At 35.8% G+C, this 22,508-nt stretch overlaps 1 protein-coding gene across 1 annotated transcript in view; it reads right to left on the reverse strand.

Annotated features, from left to right (window-relative positions):
- Window positions 1–22,508, reverse strand: part of LOC145684319 (ATP-binding cassette sub-family C member 5-like) — a 181,973-nt gene that overhangs the window by 56,160 nt on the left and 103,305 nt on the right. The window contains exons 14-18 of the mRNA XM_081756510.1: window positions 18,118–18,244; window positions 14,340–14,536; window positions 10,611–10,760; window positions 8,651–8,777; window positions 3,199–3,359 (exon numbers count right to left, since the gene is read on the reverse strand). Coding sequence (XP_081612636.1) covers window positions 3,199–3,359; window positions 8,651–8,777; window positions 10,611–10,760; window positions 14,340–14,536; window positions 18,118–18,244 — 762 coding nt within the window. The remainder of the gene's footprint in view (window positions 1–3,198; window positions 3,360–8,650; window positions 8,778–10,610; window positions 10,761–14,339; window positions 14,537–18,117; window positions 18,245–22,508) is intronic.

Here is a 22,508-nt window from a genome sequence, read left to right on the forward strand (position 1 = left end):
AAATGAAGACGAAAGAGGTAGTTGCACTGGAGTTGTAAACTGATATATTGAAACTGAAGCTCAATATTAAATTCTACCAAAAGGATTACCGTCTTTTCTCTGCAGGTGTGTTTGCTTTATCTTTTACTACTATAATAGATTATTACTTAAAGAAAACAAGAGGCATAACGAGATTGTATTTGAAGTGTTTAGGCCTTTCTGAGTGCGAGTGCCTTTTCGCTCCCTTTCATTGTTCATAATGGGGTAGCATCAGTGGTCGAAGTGAGACGGTATGCGGTGGCATGCCACACCACCTCTGGTTTTTAGTGATCAAGACATACAGTCACTGGAGAGTAGATGCCAAATGCCTTTAATAAATTCATTTTTATACACAATAATTGACGAACAGCTTTGCATGTAAAAAGATTTTATTTCTTATATAGAAATAAGTTCTAAGTTGACAACACCGATATTTTTGTCACTTTTTTTTTTTTTTTTTTTTTTTAACTTTTTGTTTTTAAACTGAAGTGTCTTCAAAGAAGTTCACCTAGTTTATATTTTGATGTGCTATGTTGAATTGTTTCTTTATTATATATATGTATGTCTTCTTGCCTTAATGCATATAAATGTCGTGGTTTGAGTATTGGGCGGATTTAAGGGTTGTCTGCTGTGGAGGCGGATCTTCCGGAGGTTTGGAATACCCTTCAGTCGAGTGGTACGGGAGTATTCCCACAGAAAATTGTTAATATAAAAAAGTCGGTTTTTGAGACTTTTCGTGTATAATTCTCTATAATATAACTTAAGGGGATATTTTTTCAGAAAGTTGTTGGCGGGGTATCAAAATCTTTCCATGTCCTCCCCACCGTAACTACAGGAAAGCTCTCCAAAATGCAACCTTTTAGACAGCATATCCTCACTGTATTTCAACATTTAGATAGCCGATATGTCGGGTCAAATTTATAATAAAACATACCGCCTCTGCTTTTGCTCGACTTCGAACACTGGGTAGCATACTTAATATCCTGGCTTTTAAGATTTGTTGTTTCTGGAAAAAGGAGAGAGGGCTTCAAATCATGCCATTGCACAGGGGGAAAATTGCCTAGTGCCGGCCCTGTGTTCTGGCCATGTTATTTTATATTTTTTTACTTTTAAAAGCATTAAGTATTAGGAGAAAACAAACGTGATATAAAATCTTAAAATACCCTATTTTTTCTATAAAAAAAAAAAAAAAAGTTCGTTAAATACTTGAAGCTCAATAACTAAATGTAATCAATTCCATGCTTGCAATTGCTTCTGATGACTTCCTTCTTCTAATTCTTCTAATTCTAATTTTAATAATGATTAAAATTTACTTTCAAACCAATAATAAATCTTTCTTGGTTATAGTGAAGATCCTTACCACCAAATTTTAAAAGAATGTCAGTAGTCATGAGATACTGATATCTTAAACAAAACGTAAAATTCAGTTGTTAAGTAACACAAAAGCTTAAAAATTATATTGAACACATATTAAATTGTATACAGGGTGTCTACTAAAATTCCAAAATAAAATTTCATGACTTTTTCGTGAATTTTTCTTTACCAAATCCTAACATTTCCTAATATTTTCAAGAGCGAATTTGGGTGCAAATTAGACCGAATTTTCATCCATGCAATAGAAACGTACTTTGCTTGCGATTTGGTAGCGTCTAAAGTCGACAATAGACATTTTTGGTATTGAAATTTGACGTTTTATAGAACAAAATTTTTCAATCTGTACTTACATTTGTATATTTAAAAAAAATCGTGACCCAAAAGCTAAATTTCGTGACTTTTATGATCGTTTTCTGATTTCGTGACTTTTTCGTGATATTCGTGACCGTTTTCTCATTTCGTGACTTTTTCGTGCTATTAGTGCCTTTCATGACCGTTTTCTGATTTCGTGACTTTTTCTTGATATTCGTGACTTTCGTGACCGTTTTCTGATTTCGTGACTTTTTCGTGACTTTCATGACCGTTTTCTGATTTCGTGACTTTTTCGTGATATTTGTGACTTTCATGACCGATAGATACCCTGATATAAAAAAACACCTCTAAGCGCAAGCAAAATAATGTAGATAACTACACATGGTTTCAATGATCAATTGTCGTCTTCATCAGTGTGGAGGAGGAGATCAATGGCTCAGTGGTAAAGTGCTTACCTCTCGTACGTGGAGTTCTTGGTTCGATCCTCGTCCAAGTAAGTTTGTGCTGGACAACATTGTGTCCCTGAATTTTCTCGGGGTACTCCTGTTTCCTCCAATCTTATCATTCCACCAATTCTTACATCATCCATCTTTCTTAGCCTAAAGGGCATAATCGCGGGACGTTAAACTAAAAGATTTCATCCTTTTCATCAGCGTGGAAGCGAGAAACCTACGCTACTTAACCAATCACATTATCAATTTCCCGCCAACTTACGAACGATGTACAATTTTGTACAGAAAAATGATTGAATCCTTGAAATATGTACCATACAAGTGAACAGATTGTGGGACGCTCACAGTTGAGATGTTGACGATAGTTATGTTTTAAAAATATTTCGTATGAATCAAGAATTATTCTTTCTATGGGAAAATGATTCTAAAATTCCATGTTCCGGCTAATATGATATTAGGAATAGTTGAACCACATAAATATGCCTTGCAGCCTGCTTTTTATTTTTACGTTTTAGTACAAGACTATGGTTGCGAAACGTGGTCGCTTACTCTGAGGGAAGAATATAGACTGAAAGTATTTGAAAACAATATCCTGAGACGAATATTCGGACCCAAGAGGAACGGGAATGGAGAATGGCGGAAACTTCATAACGAGGAACTACATAATTTATACGGTTCATCCAACAGTGTTAGGGTCGTCAAGTCTAGGAGGCTTAGGTGGGTGGGTCATGTAGCTAGGATTGAAGAAATTAGAAATGCTTTCAAAATCTTGACTGGAAGAGCAATCGGAAAACGACCATTAGGAAGACCTAGGCGCAGATGGGAGGACAATATTAAGATGGATCTCGCAGAAATAGGAATACAAAGTAGAGACTGGATCCAATTGGCTACGGATAGAAGTCGGTGGAGAGCTTTTGTGAACGCGGCATTGAACCTCTGGGTTCCATAGGCCATAGTGTTAGTTAGTTAGTACAAGACTGACCCTAAAAAGTTCTCTGTCGTTTTTCTTTGAACTGAATTAATTGAAACAAGTTCTTCTTACCTTTTGGCTACTTCTTCGGCCTTTCTCTTCTCGCTTTCAGCCGCAAGCGATTTTACTATGAAAGCGTATTCTTCACCCCTCGCCATGAGCTCCTCATGAGTTCCATGTTCAATGATACGACCCTCTTTCATCAGGTACACATTGTCACAACGGTTAAGAAACTGAAACAAGAAACATGTAACATAAAATGCAATATTTCAGTTGCGTTAAAGAGTGAAATTTCTCCCGAATTAAATGTAGTTGACATCTCAGGGCTCAAAGAAGATAGGCGAAGTATGATTATAGAAATAATAATATTAGAGAAATTTATATACAATATACATATATATATATATATATATATATATATATATATATATATATATATATTATAATTGATTGAAGCGATTTCATAAATTCACTGTAGCTCTAGTAATTGAGATATTGTAACAATACTCAACAGTAACATACAAAAACTCAAAAAGTTTTGTTTGTTTCAGATGTACTTCAGATTTCTTCCACGAGGGCGCAGCAGTGAAGCAAGATGGCGACAGGCGCCGAAAAAGCATTTCATGTCATGGCCTTCACGCTCTCCTGACCTAACCCTATGCGTAAACCTTCGTTGTTTTGTGTGAGGTTATGTGAAAGATTCAGTTTTCACACCTCCTCTACCAACAAACTTGCCAGAACTGCGAGTCAGCATCAATAATGCTCTCGAACTCATTTAAAGGGACATGCTGGGCGAGTGTAAGAGAAACTTGATTTTCGGTTTGATATCTGTAGCCGAAAGCGATTTTACTATGAAAGCGTATTCTTCACCCCTCGCCATGAGCTCCTCATGAGTTCCATGTTCAATGATACGACCCTCTTTCATCAGGTACACATTGTCACAACGGTTAAGAAACTGAAACAAGAAACATGTAACATAAAATGCAATATTTCAGTTGCGTTAAAGAGTGAAATTTCTCCCGAATTAAATGTAGTTGACATCTCAGGGCTCAAAGAAGATAGGCGAAGTATGATTATAGAAATAATAATATTAGAGAAATTTATATACAATATACATATATATATATTATAATTGATTGAAGCGATTTCATAAATTCACTGTAGCTCTAGTAATTGAGATATTGTAACAATACTCAACAGTAACATACAAAAACTCAAAACGTTTTGTTTGTTTCAGATGTACTTCAGATTTCTCGCAGTCTTTCATAGTAAAATCACTAAGGGGGCATATATCAAACATTTGCAACTGTTAACAAAAACTTTTTGAGTTTTCTGTGTGTGTAAAAAAAATATATATATATATCGCAATATATACAGTAATACAGTTATTAAAGAGCTGTGAAATCGCTCCGATCATTTATAATAACCCTGTACATATATATATATATATATATATATATATATATATATATATATATATATATCTTATTTTACATATAAAAGCTATATATATATTAAATTCCAACACAAGAAATTTGACAATCTTTCAAAAACTAACAATTCTTACTTGTTTACAATAACTTTCTATGAATCATTGTTTAGTTAAGGACAGTAACTATCTATAAATTGGAACATATTTGACTTTTTTTTTTTTTTTTTTTCAAAAAATATACAGCAAATTCTGAACAGTTAGTTATAAAAGGAAAACTTCTTCTAATAATTTTCCAGGTGGTAATGTACCTAAAATGGAAGCCACATTTCCTCGCTGAGCTGCTATGTTGATATGTTGTATCAGAAAAGTAGTAGCCCGCTTGTCATCAGTAAGGTGTGCAATACGTTGGCCTACTGCTTTGATGAAATTGAGCCCTTCAAGGCCCCAAATGCCACTCGATTCAATGGCTACGGGCACGAACATGTATCTATTGAGCAGATCTTTATATTTTCTTCTTTTCTCGCACTCTCTGCGGGCTGCAATAGCTCCTTTTCGAGATAAAGAAAGAGTGAGATTAGATGACGCGAAAGTGTCAGAGCAGGTGAAATCTCAGAGAAGAATCCTTCCCCTCTTCCATAGTACCAGCGTCATGCCATCTGGTCTTTTGCCATCTGATCTGTTACATCCCACAGGTTCACGAACAGATGGAACTTCCACCGATGCGAGTGCTCTCCAGATAATGTCATTCACGTTCGAATGCCTTACATGTCTTCCGGAGCTACTTATACAAGACAGACCGTGTAGACCATTCTGCTTGACTGATGCACCACATTTAGAGCAGTTGTGTGATTCACAGATGTCTACTCCTAGGCGAAGTGCAACTACAATACGAAAACTTTCGTTTGGAAGGTGCAGTTCAAGGGCGGATGCAAGGGGGGGGTTAAGGGGCTATAGCCCCCCCCCCCTTGACGCTCAGGTTTACACTGGATAAAATGGGCTTCAATTCTGCTTTACACTGGATAAAACGGCAAATTATGGTTTAGCCCCTCCCTTAATCATATCCTGGATCCGCCACTGGTGCAGTCCTAGGATGTGTGAAGGTGATGCCTGTAGCGAAGCACCTGAAATTGGCGATGAGGAGACGAGAAGTCTAGCCTTATCCTCTTGACTGCCTGCTTCTTGTAATAACACTGATTGATATAATTTGATGATTGGTTTGTCCCAAATTGATTGCGAACTTCTGCCCGTTATTTCTAGAGGACTTAAACCAACTAGGTTAGACCAGCCAGATATGCAGTCTTGGACATCAGATTCTATGTGAGGCTTATTCAGTTGGTTGAGGAGTATCTCAATGGTATGCCGGGAACCATAGAACGACGCTAAAAATGAAGGATACAGGGTGTTAATGAACTATATCGACAAACTGTAAGAGATGATTCCTCATATCAAAATAAGAGAAAAAGTTCATATGGACCTATGACGAAAAGTGCATAGTTTCAAAGCTAGGGCTGTCCAAAATCGCGAAAAAGCAAAATTTCAAGAGGTCCTATTTCGAATTCCAGAAACTGTGGATGTGGTTCTTATCAGCGTAAAGAAAGCCACGCATGCATGATTCAAAAGTGCATATTTAATCAATTGTCAATAGGTGTAGAGGGTATTTCTTACAGGGTGTAATTCTCAGATATGTCTTCAATAGAGTTTTCAGATATACACTGATTTCAAGAAGGGTCCAAAGAAGGCAAGAGGTAAACCTTGACAACAGTGGACATCTAATGCTTCGGAAGGAAGTCGGAAGTGTTAGAAACCGGCAGCTTTATTTTCCTTTATGTTCGGAATAACGTGTGATAATAATATGTATTTCATCACGGTATATTTCACGATTTCTTCACTTATAAGCGTGAAAGAAAACGTTGCAGTATGCTTTTTCCCGAGTACGAGAGACCGTGGTGCTGACGATCCTTAACACTTTCGACATCGCGCCAAAGGATTCTGTATTCACTGCTATCAAGGCTTATCGTTTGCCTACTTTGGACCAATCATAAAGTCAGAGCATATCTCAAAATTCGGTTGATGGCATATCTGAGAATTTAGCAATGCAGGGTATAATCTGATACCCATTCAGCATTAATGAAATACGCACTTTTGGATTGCGTATGCGTGACTTCCTTTATGCTGATAAGGACCACCCATCTACAGTCTCTCTCGAATTCGAAATACGGCCTCTTGAAATTTGGCTTTTTCGAGATGCACTTTTCGCCATAGGTCCATATGAACTTTTTGTCTTATTTTGATGTGAGGAATCACCTCTTAAAGTTTGTCGGTATAGTTCATTAACATATATATATATATATATGTGTGTGTGTGTGGGTGGGTGGGTGTCGTGAAAACAACAAAGCGATACCAAATAATGTTAGATCTTGAAGAGACAAAATACTCAAAGGTTATGACGATTCTAGGATATTTTGAAAAAAGTATTTCTGAACTTGTGGAAACCTTTGATGAGAAATCGTTAATAAATACACAATGTGGTTTTTCTAGTTCGGAATACGGGAGCTTCAAAAACAGTTCCTTCTGTGTTAAATTCGGTCGGTGCAATCACCTCACCTGTTTCTGAATTTATTTATTTAATATGATCAGAAAAAACAGAACGGAAGACGTCATTTTTAACATCATGTAAGTCTCCTTTCATACAGTCATTATAGAGAAGTTTGTCTTTTACTACATATGATTTTTTTATTGATATAAGGCTATATGACTATTTACTGTTTATATATTAGGGTGTCCCTTAAATAAGGTAATTTCGTGTTATGATACACACACTCGCTAAATATATTCTATGTGGGCATAAACACGCATTAATGAGATAGCAGCTCTCTACGAGAACGTTAACCCGTGCCGACATGACGACAGTCATGAAATGGCGTTTCCACATTATAATATAATTTAGAATGTGCAACCATGATAACGCGAGAAACCAAAAGCGACAGAGAAACTAAATTTTGCACGAAGTAACTAGAGAAAGGAAGATACATGTTTGTGTATTGACGAACATGATCGGATGAACAGTGTTTCCAACCCAAGAAAAAAATATGTTTTTGTAAATCGAATGACCTAAATTGGATATCATCATCGGAAGCAACAATGAAAATCAAGATAAAAGAGATGGTAAACGCTGATCACTGTTGCAAACGTTTCGAGAAATAATGTGAAACATGTGTTAAGAGTCTTCATCCCGGCGAAATTAAAATACCGCTAATTTTACAGTAATTATGTGATATCTTTAAATAGATAAAAGATAATTGAAATATGGAACAAGAGCGTCCTAGACAATATTATTTTGCGTGAGGTGCCGTTATCACAAGTCACCTAGTGGCTTTTCGTTTTCAGCTGTTTAGAAACGCGAAAATAAATGCCGATTTTCAAAATGGCTCGAAATCGAAAGCATATAAGTGAGTCGTGATAACGGTTTCTTATGTAAAATAATATTGTCTAGGGCGATCTTGTTCCACATTTCGATTATCTTTTATCTATTTGAAGATATCACATAATTGCTGTAAAATTAGCGGTATTTTAATTTCGCTGGGATGAAGACTCTTAAATGTAAACGCCATTCGCCATTCGCGCACACAGCGTTGCCATCTTTTACAAACTAAAATTATAACTTTCTCTTGGGTTGGCAACATTGTTCATCCGGTGATGTTCGTCAATACACGAGCAGGTGTCTTTCTTTCTCTAGTTACTTCCTGCAAAGTTCCGTTTCTCTGTCTCTTTCGGTTTCTCCGTTATCATGGCAGGACATCCTAAATTATACTATAATGTGCAAACGTAATTTCATGACTTTGTCGTCAAGTCGGCACGGGTTAAAGTTCTCGTAGGGAGCTACTACTTCACTAGTGCGTGTTTACGGTCACATAGAATACATTTAGCGTGTGTGTGTATCGTAACACGAAATCACCATATATGAGGGCTCTATAGTATATGTTATATGAGTATTTGCTGATTTACTGAACTTAAATTCAGTAAATTTGTGAATGAAAGGCAATAAATACGTTTTTAATGCACTATTAAAAAGTAATGTTATTAAATAAATACCTGTATTTGGTGCGTAACAAATATAACTGTTTTCTCCTTTAGGGCTCCTAGAATATATTTTTCGAAAATATGCGACGCAACATGGGCATCCACCGCACTCAATGGATCATCCAATAAATATATGTCCCTAAAAAGAAAGTTACAAAGAAATAAATAAGAACAGAGAATAATATGCACTAGATTATATTGTAATCGTACCAGGGCAAGCAAAAGAAAGTTACAAAGAAATAAATAAGAACAGAGAATAATACGTACTAGACTATATTGTAATTGTACCAGGAGAAAGCAAAAGAAAGTTACAAAGAAATAAATAAGAACAGAGAATAATACATACTAGACTATATTGTAATTGTACCAGGGGTAAGCAAAAGAAAGTTACAAAGAAATAAATAAGAACAGAGAATAATACGTACTAGACTATATTGTAATTGTACCAGGGGCAAGCAAAAGAAAGTAACAAAGAAATAAATAAGAACAGAGAATAATACGTACTAGACTATATTGTAATTGTACCAGGGGCAAGCAAAAGAAAGTTACAAAGAAATAAATAAGAACAGAGAATAATACGTACTAGACTATATTGTAATTGTACCAGGGGCAAGCACCTAACGGCCTGGCCCCATCTCTAGTCATTGTTGCCTTGGGCAGCTCGTAATAAATTCTTTTGTACATTTTTACAACTACAAATACCTGAGGGCGTCCTACCTCACGGTTATTGCCGCCTTCGGCGACTCGTGTAGGAACTATGAATATCAATTCTTTTATACGATTTATACAAATACAAACTTACGAATCCCACAGTCCAAATATACACTCACTTTTAACTTGAATGAAATCAGTCTTCACGTAACAGATCACAAAATAAATAACTATAGTATGGAAGTTTCTGAAATTGAACTGGAATGAGGTTAACACTCAAAGCTTCACAATATTATACGCAATGCATTAACTAAGCGATTATTGCTCTGAAGAAACTTGTTGCTTCGTAAATGGTTAGTATATAGATGTAAAGATAATAGGATATGTTAACAATTATAGCGCTGTTGCGACAGAGATAAGAACTACTACCTGCACGCGCATCTCCCGCATTAAATGGGAACTTGCTCAGTAATTGGTCGATTTTATAGTTATATTACGATGCTTTATGTTAAAATCTTTTCACAGTAATACCTATGTTCAAGACCTACTTTTTTTCTGTGATAATTCCTGTGTATGGGTATATTTAAAACTGAAACGGAATTTCAATTTCACTCCGCCACATTTCCTACACGAATTCTTTTCATCTCCTTCTTTCCCTCAGCATTCCTAATGAGACGAATCATTTCTTTATATTTCATTACAGCACGTTCAACTTCGAAAGCTCGCGATAAATGAAGTGAGTACGAGCAACTAATTTTCATATCGCTACAACACCGACATTACAGCATATACTGAAAGAACACTTTGGTCTACGGGTGACTCTTCTAACAAGTAGCTCAAATTATGAGACAGAAATATACGCTAAAACTATATTAACTTTGAGAAAATAATTGAGTAATGGGAATGAGAAAATAGTTGAGTTGAGATGATTTTGGGTTTAACGTCCCGTTCAGCAACGAGGCTATATAAGACATGGACTTACTGATTAACGTGGAATCCGAACCACATGCGCTCCCGCCGGGAATCGAAGCCGGGTCTCCCAATGAGAAAATAGGTATGTGCACTCGTTTAAATATGTGTGTGGGGTATCCAAAAGCTTTCCTGAGAACAACGATCAGTTTTATTATTATTATTATTATTATTATTATTATTTAAATTAACGCCCGCTAAAATCTTCAGCCACAACAAGAAAAAACCATGGCTACAGACATTTATGCTCTGATTTCTACTATTTTGAAGAAAGAAAAAGGAAAAAAAATAGTATAAATGAATGTAAAAAAGTTATTTTAATTTTATTTAATATTAATTGTAAGAGTGATACCTGTTTGCATACAACGCCCTGGCTAATGCTACTCGCTGCTTTTGTCCTCCAGACAAATTAATTCCTCTTTCACCAATCTCAGTTTGATCACCACCTGGGAGCATGGCTATATCTTGAGTTAATGAACAACTATAAATAGCATTATAATACCTGCCAAGAAAAGTAAAAGTAAAAATAAGAAATTACACACATTTATACAAAATAGTGATGAAATAAATAAATGTATTCCTTGACTGTTTAAGCACAGATCACATGTTTCAGAGTGTGACTTTGAAAAGCCAAGGTGATGTTACGTATTTCTTCTAATTTTAAAATTATCACATCTTATCAAGGAAGATAGGTACGACGACCAGGAAGGTGGAAATGAAGAGGACTTGAGGCAGGTCGTCTCTAAAAAGAGAACTGTCTATCAGTCGTTTTGGCACTTGTTGCATTTACAGTATACTACCGATTACCCGAGATCATCAGGACAGAGACTATTTCGGATAACACAAACCTCGGATAATACGGAGGTGAAATGCAGTTTGAGATTATTTTGTACGTAGACTTTTCTAAACAAGAAATGAATTCTAGTAAATGAATTTAAAACACCTTTATTATCAATACATCAAGTGTTAAGTCTATAGGAAGACGATTTTTAAAGATAAACAGTTTTAGGAGTGATACAGTAAAATGAAATTGTTCATGGACAAAATTTAACTTTACAAACTCCAAATTTAAATTAAATTACAAGTACAGTATTGTACGTGTATATCCAATTATTACAGTATGAAATTCAATGAATTACAATAAAAATTTAGAAAATTATATAACTAACTAACTCTATGGCCTATGGAACCCAGAGGTTCAATGCCGCGTTCACAAAAGCTCTCCACTGACTTCTATCCTTAGCTAACTGCATCCAGTTTCTACTTTGTATTCCAATCTCTGCGAGATCCATCTTAATATTTTCCTCCCATCTGCGCCTAGGTCTTCCTAATGGTCATTTTCCGATTGGTCTTCCAGTCAAGACTTTGAAAGCATTTCTACTTTCTTCCATTCTAGCTACATGACCTGCCCATCTAAGCCTCCTAGACTTGACGACCCTAACAATGTTGGGTAAACCGCATAAATTATGTAGTTCCTCGTTATGAAGTTTCCGCCATTCCCCATTCCCGTTCCTCTTAGGTCCGAATATTCGTCTCCGGATCTTGTTCTCAAATACTTTCAGTCTATGTTCTTCCCTCAGGGTAAGCGACCATGTTTCGCAACCATACAGAACAACAGTCATGATTATCGTTTTGTATATTTTAAGCTTCAAATACCTCGACAGAATTCGCGACGACAATAGATTTTGAACCGAATAGTAAGAGGAATTCCCTGCTTTCAGTCGACATTTAATTTCTTCGTGAATATGATTTTCGTTTGTTAACATTGATGCTAGATATTTGATCTTCAAATCTGAAACGGAAAAAAATAATCAATACTTCAGATATTTGAAAGTATCCACTTTATCAAAAGTATTATTTAATATTTTAACGCATCCATAATTTACCGTATTACGGTCCCGACGCACTTCCATGTATTTAGTTTTCTCTGCATTTACTTCTAAACCCATGTCCCTGCAAGCGTTTAATAAGATCTCTGCATTTCTTTCTATTGTTCTCCTATCATCCCCTATTAAATTTACATTATACATTAGAAAATTATATATTAGTTTAATTTCTTTAAAAATAAGGTTTAACCCTTAATTATTACGTTCAAGCTGAAAATAAAAATAAATATTTATAATAACCAGCTTGGATAACCGGGCTTCGGTTAAACGTGACTATACTGTAGTTTAATACAGTAAGTAGAATGTACGGAGTATTCACAAAAGAATGGCACCGTTTCAAAAGTTAATACTGATCTTATTTCTCATATACACTGAAAGAACCCATATCATCATCAGCAGCAACTATTCAAGCTTCACATTCACTACCAGCACTTTGCTTCTCATGCTTACTGTGGCCATTTCCAAGATAAAGTCGCAATAGAAGAAGGCATTGTGTGCTTCGTTTTCAGGTGTCCAGATCAGTGATTACATTGAAGCATGAGTGTCAAGCATAGTTCAAACAAGACGCACCACGCAAAAGCAGGCGTTGGAGATAGTTTGTGAAAAATGGACGCTGGTAAGAGTTCTGTTTGACCTTGTGTACATGATGATAACACTGAAAGAATGAAGGAAGTGTTTCGGTGAAGTCCTCGCGAGTCAGTGACTACGACGAACGGGGAATTGAACACAGTACAGATAACGATGTAGGTGCTGCGTAAGCGGATAGTTTTAAATCGTACAAGATGCGTTTGTCAGAGACTCTTTCACGAACAGACAGTAACTTCTGCGAGCAGATGCAGTTGAATTCATCATCTCTGATCAAGCCACATTCGACATCAGTGGCAAAGTGAACACACACAACATTCCCATTTAAAAAACCCAACAACCACATACACAAATAAAGCAGAAGCGTGACTTTACAAAAGTTGATGTTTTCTGTGCGGTAGTCTAAGACTTTTTTTTTTTTTTTTTTTTTTAACTGAAGCATTCCAAGAGAAAGTATACGGCCCATTTTTCTTCCCTGAAACAACTGTTACTGATTATTTATTCTTCAATATGTTGGAAAACTGGTTGTTATCATTAACTGAATACCAAATATGACAATTACACTCTATAGCTTAACGGAACTTCCCCATTTTCAGATAAATGTGTACAATGCTTCTCAATTGTATTTTCCACAGCGTTGGATCGAGCATGATGTAATTGGGTACTTCTGCCACCTACCACCATAACTACCTTCTCCTTTGGCCACTACGTTCGCTGGATCTTACAACATGCAATTTCTTTGTTTGGGAGTTCGTTCAAGACACAGTTTGTGTACTAAAAATACTTAAATCCATTCAGAAACTTCGTGTTTGGATAACGCATGCACAGCAGACTATTACAGCAGACATGCTACATCTAAAAAATGAAATGAAATCTTTGTTTTACGTCCCACGATTATGCCGGTTAGGCTAAAGGAGACGGTGATGATGAGAGATGAGTGAAACGGTGGAATGAAGCAAGTGGGAGGAAACGGGAGAACCCTGAGAAAATCCACGAGCACGGTGTTTGTCCACCACGAAGTCCACACGGCGTGAGCTGAGATCGAACCAGGGACCCCAAGCACCGGAAGTGAACGCTCTACCACTAAGCCACCGCGCTCCCCATGCTACATCGAGTCTAAAACGAATTTTAATTACCGTGAAGATGTGTGTCGTGTAACCCAGGGTGTACAGACCGAAGTATTGTAATTAATAAATAAGACACTTTAACAATTGCCGTGCTGATGGTGTATAAGTTTATTATTATTAACTTTTGGATCCACATCCTTCTTTCGTGTATGCCCGGTATAGAAGGAAGCTCAGTAATTGTAGCAAAGTAACCCTTCAAACCTTATTATGTGGACACAGAGAAAAACTTTCACTCAACCCACATAACTTTTTAAGTCACTTACCACTATCTCTTATATCTAGGTCTTACCAACTTCTTTGCAAACTACAGATGTTCCTATTATTTTGATAACAATCTGTATAAGTAGAGTATTCCTAACTTCAACGATTTACTAGATTTGATACATTATGATACTTTACGGAATACTTCTCGTACACACATTTGAATTTTTATGCATGAAACACAGTTTAATGTTAGGATGGTTATATTTCCCCATCACTTACCTTTTTGCATCGAAACTTTGGCCGAAAAGGATGTTCTCTCTCAAAGTATCATTAAGAATCCATGGTTGTTGACTGACATATGCACACGAGCCTTCCCTAGTAACATGCCCACTGACAATCTTCATTTGTCCCAATATGGCCATGATTAAAGAAGACTTTCCTGAACCAACATTGCCACAAATTCCAATCAATTTGCCCTAAAAATAAAATAAGTTAAGTTTCATAATATTTACTGTTACTATACCTGTAGTCTTTTTTCTTTTTTTTATTTACAAAATTAACTGTTATTTTATTTTTCATATTTACAGTTTCTTACTCTTCGAATGATATTATTTAAGAGAAGCGAAGGACCGATATACAGAATAATTCCTATGCTTTTACAAGCAAAGAAGCATGAGTTTAAGTCTTCTGATTTTCAAAAACTTTTCTTAACGCTCAGTTTAGATAATACTTTTTTAAAATTACATAATCAGTGCATAAATAGCCTACTGCCAAGCTAAACACATCACATTGAACAAGGCTATGTAATAATATATATTAAAAACGCAATCACGTAACAGTTTCAAGTTTCAACACAATAACTGTGTCTTCATTAGATTTCCACTCACTTCCAATAGAGCTCCTTCGTGGCTAGGCGGTTAGCGTACGCGCCTTTGGCGTGGGAGACCCGGGTTTGATTCCCGGCAGGAGCTCATGTGGTTCGGATTCCACGTTAATCAGTAGGTCCACATCTCATATAGCCTCGCTGTTGAACGGGTTTTAAACCCAAAATCAACTCAACTCACTTCCAATAGAAGGAATGGAAGTCTGATGAAGATACAGTTATTGTGTTGAAACTTGAAAATTTTACTTGCTTGTGCTTTTCATATATATTCACACAGCCTTGCTCAGTGTGTTGTGTTTAGTTTTAAAATATGGAAATAAGGCCGGTAGAACAGAAATAGTCTACTATATATCGTTCACCCGCTTCACTGCACACAGATAAGAAGAAAGAGTTACACTATAAGCACTCAATAACTAACGACAAAAGTTATTCACAAATCATATTACACAGCAAATACTTTTAGAATGTGTGTGTGTGTGTTTAAATATGTCAAGTTTAAAAAATTACTGCCGACATATATTACATTGGCATCATTAGTTTCCTGAGTGATTCGCAGTTCAAGATCACCAGTCGAGTATTTATTACTTGTGGCCTACGTAGAAGCACCAAGGACTTACAACTAGAAGATACTTTAATCTGTATGTTATCTTTTATTCTTTTCAAATGTTTTGGCAACACTGCTAAGCAGCCGAGACAGTCGAATTAATGTATATGGTTACGTAGGAACAAATACCAATTGAAGAAAAGACTCGGTGCTATATTTAGGAAAATTAAAATTACAGAAAAATAGACCAGGAGTTTTTTTTTTTTTGGGGGGGGGAACAGGTGGAATCTCGTTTCTTCTGGGGGTGTGTGTCAAATTTTCGTTCCTAGTCAAAGATAACAGCGAACAGTTAACGAAACATCGGGAAAAGAAATAAGAAAATACGTACAAGGTAAATAATTTATTTTATTTTATTAGCGTATATAAATATACATATGTAACGTAATTTAAAAAATGAATACTTTATCGCCTTATAGAAGGAAATGTTACTATCGAATTTAAAACTTATCCCAGTAGAAATTGTATTACTCACCTAGTAGTATTTCCTACTCGTAGGCGAAGATACTTTGCCAAAAACTATAACGCTATTAATTATTAGATATTAATATACGCTTTGGTCAGAATTTGCCTTTCATTAAATACTTACTTCTTGTCCAACATGTAACAAGTAATGCACTGGGACGAAGGTTTAATTTAAAAGTTGGTACACTTAATTTGATTGGCGTGTTTGAAATTTTGATGCCTATTTCCATGTTGTGGTACTTCGCGGTTATATTAACACAGCCATTATGGGTGTGTATGTTGAAATTATAATTTAAATTTGTATTAGTGCTGAATCTTGATTCATTCTTAAATTTTATAGTTTTGTATCTCAGTTATTGTGGATTATGAAGAAACAAGAATAGCGCATTTGAAGGGTATAGGGAAAAAACAAGGAATATCCATGTATGAGCTTTAACGGGTGCTTTGCCCTATGCGTAGATGTAGAAATGTCCGAGGAAAGAGGCAAAAGATTTGACTAACCCTATTCATTTTGTACGCGGTCTTCAATATTAAAACGTCGTTTTCTCGAAAATGCAGTTTTGCGACATTCCTTCTTTTTAACCTTTATCTTCATTTGTATTACTCCAATCTCACGACAACGTACAGTAATCGAGCAGTATTTGGCATGGTGTCTTATGCTAGTACTTCTATACTTAATATTACGCTACTTACATGAGGACTACGTTCAAACCTCTGCACTGAAAATCTTATTATAATATTTTTGGACATATAAATATATATCTTTGATCTTATTATAGTCTTATATATATCTAAAGATCTTTGTCTTGGTCAGATTTTATTCTTAAGTTATACGTAGCTTCAAAGCTAGAGAAAGAAGTATTTCGTTATAGGTAGCTGCAAAGCTAGAGGAAAAAGTATTTCGTTATAGGTAGCTGCAAAGCTAGAGGAAAAAGTATCTCGTTATACGTAGCTGCAAAGCTAGAGGAAGAAGTATCTCGTTATACGTAGCTGCAAAGCTAGAGGAAGAAGTATCTCGTTATACGTAGCTGCAAAGCTAGAGGAAGAAGTATCTCGTTATACGTAGCTGCAAAGCTAGAGGAAGAAGTATCTCGTTATACGTAGCTGCAAAGCTAGAGGAAGAAGTATCTCGTTATACGTAGCTGCAAAGCTAGAGGAAGAAGTATCTCGTTATATGTAGCTGCAAAGCTAGAGGAAGAAGTATCTCGTTATATGTAGCTGCAAAGCTAGAGGAAGAAGTATCTCGTTATATGTAGCTGCAAAGCTAGAGGAAGAAGTATCTCGTTATATGTAGCTGCAAAGCTAGAGGAAGAAGTATCTCGTTATACGTAGCTGCAAAGCTAGAGGAAGAAGTATTTCGTTATAGGTAGCTGCAAAGCTAGAGGAAGAAGTATCTCGTTATATGTAGCTGCAAAGCTAGAGGAAGAAGTATTTCGTTATACGTAGCTGCAAAGCTAGAGGAAGAAGTATTTCGTTATAGGTAGCTGCAAAGCTAGAGGAAGAAGTATCTCGTTATACGTAGCTGCAAAGCTAGAGGAAGAAGTATCTCGTTATACGTAGCTGCAAAGCTAGAGGAAGAAGTATCTCGTTATACGTAGCTGCAAAGCTAAAGGAAGAAGTATTTCGTTATAGGTAGCTGCAAAGCTAGAGGAAGAAGTATCTCGTTATACGTAGCTGCAAAGCTAGAGGAAGAAGTATCTCGTTATACGTAGCTGCAAAGCTAGAGGAAGAAGTATCTCGTTATACGTAGCTGCAAAGCTAGAGGAAGAAGTATCTCGTTATACGTAGCTGCAAAGCTAAAGGAAGAAGTATCTCGTTATAGGTAGCTGCAAAGCTAGAGGAAGAAGTATCTCGTTATACGTTGCTGCAAAGCTAGAGGAAGAAGTATCTCGTTATACGTAGCTGCAAAGCTAGAGGAAGAAGTATCTCGTTATACGTAACTGCAAAGCTAGAGGAAGAAGTATTTCGTTATACGTAGCTGCAAAGCTAGAGGAAAATATTTCGTTATATGTAGCTGCAAAGCTAGAGGAAGAAGTATCTCGTTATACGTAGCTGCAAAGCTACAGAAAGAAGTGTTCCGAATACTATCTGAAAACTCATTCACTTACCTTTGGTACCAGAAAATCAATACTGAAAAGTGTATCCACGTATTTATTCTTCGATTCCGGACTTGGCTGAAGCTTTTCTTTCTCGAGGTCATTATTTTTATCCTGTTTTCTAGACATTCGATTAGAACTGGAAAAATAATCGAATCAGACATTAGCACTTTTATTGTTAGTACAAAAGAACATATTATACAACTTACGAGCTAGGATTATCAGGAGTTCACTACATTTATGTACACTAAAGTACAAAATTACATTAATTATTAAAGTTACAACAATTACATAAAGTTGCTCGTTTTCAAGCATTAAGTTAAGGAGTTACGCAAGCGAATGATTACACAGAGTCTAAACCTTTCTATGCATTTTTTTTTTTCGTAAGCGTAAAAATCATTAACTTGAAAGTTTCTCTAATCGTGAATAAGTAGATAAGTTCGAACCGAGAACCTCTGAAATGTAAAACGTTTAACTATTCCTCGAGCTTCTATCGTTCTGTACATTTGCACATCTGTTTGGGATGTAAAGATGATGTTCACAGTTGTAGGATGCCATTCAGCACAGGTACGACCCGCAAGTCATCTCGTATCGTCGATGTAAGAGAATGATCCATTTAGTTCGTAGTGCAGTTCAGTCAGTCCCTTACGTCGGCAAGATTTTCCTACTTTCTCTAAGATTTCACTGTAGTAAATCTTACTGTAGTAAGATTTCACTGTAGAAAGATATTAGCTTCATCTAGTTCTTGGCTATGTGATTCTGTCTATTTTGAGGCATAGAGGTTAAGTTTAGACACACACATACTTTAGAAATAAACTTTTAGACCCTCAGTCAGTTCTTGTCTGGATTTGTATTTTTCAATAAATTTCTTAATAATAATAATAATAATAATAATAATAATAATAATAATAATAATAATAATAATAATAATAATAATAATAATAATAATAATATTTTTCGACCACTTACAGTTTTGTTACAATATTCTAATTAATCATGTATTACATTGAAAGTTAATATCACACAGCAAAAACAGACACAAACGACATTCAAGTAAAGCTTACCAATACGTTTACTCGTTTATGAGCCATGGCCGTGAACGACCTTCGGAGGAAAAAGTACATGATATAAGTTTGTTATTGCGCTTTATATTCGACGATTGATTTCCAAAATGTAATTTTCTTAAACAGTATTAAGTTATGTAAGCCTGTATGTAATGTTACGTAACAGAGTACCGACATCTGCCTGTGTTCACTGTTTCGTATACTATACCCATACTCAAGAACAGTCATAAAAGTATGGTCAAAAATAATGCCTGTTGGTTAGTAACTTTCACTCTTTTCTTATTAAAATATATTTTCACACGAAACTTTTATAATCAGCAACGAAACGCTAATATTTACGGTATTTGCCGGAGTATTCGAGAACAGCGCAGGCTAAACAAGCATTCAGTAGGAAAAGAGGACTGCTAACATCAAGAAATGTGTCGTTGGACGTTCGAAAACGATTTATTAAAACTCTGGTACCGAGCATGACACTTTACGGATCAGAGACGTGGACATTGAGAAAAGCTGAAATATCCAAGCTGGACGCATTTGAAATGTGGTGTTGGCGCAGAATGCTGCGCATATCATGGACAGAAAAGAAAAGGAATGAAGACATGCTAAAGGAAGCTAATGAAAGACGACAGATCATGAAGATAACAGCATGCTTGGCCATCTTATTCGGCACTCCGATTGGATTACTGTGCTGATAGAGAGAAATGTAGAAGGAACACAAAGGAAAAGAAGGACCAAGGATAGCATATCTAGATACAGTTATGAACAAGAGATCTTATCAAAGTATGACAGCTATCCCAAGGGAGAGAAATGTTTTAAAATTTCCATGTTGCCCACCAACCTATGGTTGAGGTGAGAAAAAAGTCGGGGTATTACACGTATTCTATTTTCTGTATTCAATTCTGAAGAAAAAATATTTTTTAAATACAAAGTGATATTTTTAGAAAGGGAAATGTATGGAGTTACCAATCCTTAATTAAATGTAGAATCGCATGCGCAGCTGGGAACGTCTATAGCGTATGCGTGTCTGGAGAAAAACAAATGTACTGTGAAATGGTAGATCGACTGTATAGAAACTACATCTACTGAACCACTGAACTGTACGTAACCAGAATGCTGTCGCACACCGTAAAGAAGCAATGAAGACATGAAACAACTAAAAATCGAAAAAAATAAAAGCCTCCGCCAAGTGGACTTTGTGGTGGACAAACACCGTGAGTGTGGGTTTTCTCGAGGTTCTCCCGTTTCCTCCCACATTCTTCATTCCACCATTTCATTCATTTCTCATCACCGCCGTCTCCTTTAGCCTAACCGGCATATCCGTGAGACGAAAAACTCAAAGATTTCATTTCATTTTTCGAAAAAAAAGGGGGGAGGGGCAAAAATATCACACTCTGAAAAAGTGTTTATAATGGTTTTGTGTATTCCATTGTTGCTCGTTGAAACAGCAACAACGAGCACTACGTGTACGCTCTCCACCGAGCGACAATTGAGCACGAAAGCACGTGTATTGGCCATCGGAACCCCTTTTCGATGTATAGTATTTTTTTTTTTTTTTTTTTTTAACTTTTGCATAACAACAAGCTATAAAGAACTACACAATTCTGACAACTACTTTTTCTTCCAAATTTTTGAAACTGCATTCACCTCGCATGTCTATATCTTTCGAACAAAACCATTATCTTGTCTATCCTTGCATAGTTTTGTTTATAATATGCGATATCTATATCAAATTGTCTTTTTTGGTTCCAATTTTAAGAAATATGATTGGACATATCATCAGTAGTACTTCTCTAATCTGGATTCAGCTGTCGCAAATTTTATGCTTGAGGCAGGAGCATTTTCTGCATACGGTGGTAAAGGTCTCGTGTCAAAATAATAACTTCACTGTAGATGCTTAAAACTATAAAGGATGTTCCAAAATTTTTGAGCGGTAGAGTATATATATATATATATATATATATATATATGTATCCAGAGTGTCTCAAAAGTCCCCTTACATGGGGTAACCTTGTTATTAACAGAGTTACAACAAAATGTAAGGGAGGAAACAGTCTCCAAATACGACGTTTTCTATCTAAAGTAAAGGAATGTTTTAAATTGGACGAGCCGTTTGGACTGTACACTCTTTATATGGCCACTGTTAAATGAAAATGCAACGTTGCCATTTACCTGGACCCACAGCATAAGTAAATAAAGTTACTGTTTGAAATGGAGGTTGGCCATCGACACGAAGTAAAAGAAGTAATTTCATTCACTTATGTTGCGGATCCAGGTAAATGGCAACGTTGCATTTCCATTTAACACTGCGGGCATAAAGAGTGTACAGCCCAAACGGGTCATCCGATTTTAAAAAATCCTTCACTTTAGATTGAACACATCATATTTGAAAACTGTTTTCCCTCTTACATTTTTGTTGTAACTCTGATAATAACAGGGTTACCCCCTATGAGGGAACTTTTGAGACACCCTATATATATATATAGGATCCGCGGTGACTTAGTAGTAGAGCGTTCATCTCTGGTGCTTGGCGTCCCGGGTTCGATCCCAGCACCCGCCGTGAACTTTGTTGTGGACAAACGCCGTGTGCATGGATTTTATCGGGGTTCTTCCGTTTCCTTCCACTTTCTTCATTTCACCATTTCATTCATTTCTCATTTTCACCGTCTCCCTTAGCCTAGCCGGGATAACCGTGGGACGTAAAACTCAAAGATTTATTTTCATCTTATATCTGTGTTTGTAATTCCTTGTATCCTTACGACATATTTAAAAGCTAAGTGTAATCATATAATATTGAATGCGGCTGTATAACATCATATAAAACTAGTTTAGTCTCTTTCCAAATAAAAATTCTCGGTGAATTTATTGGTCTTTTATTAAAAAAAAAGGAAATTGAAAATTATGTTTAGAAGAGTTGTTCTGAAATGTATTAATATCTTCTGAAAAGAAAAAAAATCACTGTCTTTAGTGGGCACTCGAATAGTATGACAGATTAAATTATTGAAGTTATATTTTGAAGTATTTTTTTTAAAATTGTATACTAATATATTTTTATCTTAAGTTTTTTTTAAAAATCTTTTTACTTTCTCCTGAGCGAGCATTGCTAAAAGCTTGAAATATATTGATTGATTGTGATGGCTTGTAACTAGAAATCACTTAAGATAACAGTTATCTCAGCATTATTATCTGTTTATTTATAATTGGTTTTCCTGCACGTGAGTCTACTAAGACAAATAGAGAGTGTTTATTATTATTATTTTTTTTATCAAATAACCAATAACATGAGTAAACTAAGTCCCAAACAAATACTATTTCTTTAACTTATCGTTAAGCTGAAAATAATAA

Source organism: Thermobia domestica, chromosome 4 (genome assembly GCF_964235325.1).
Source record: "Thermobia domestica chromosome 4, izTheDome1.hap1.1, whole genome shotgun sequence".
Lineage (NCBI taxonomy): Eukaryota > Metazoa > Arthropoda > Insecta > Zygentoma > Lepismatidae > Thermobia > Thermobia domestica.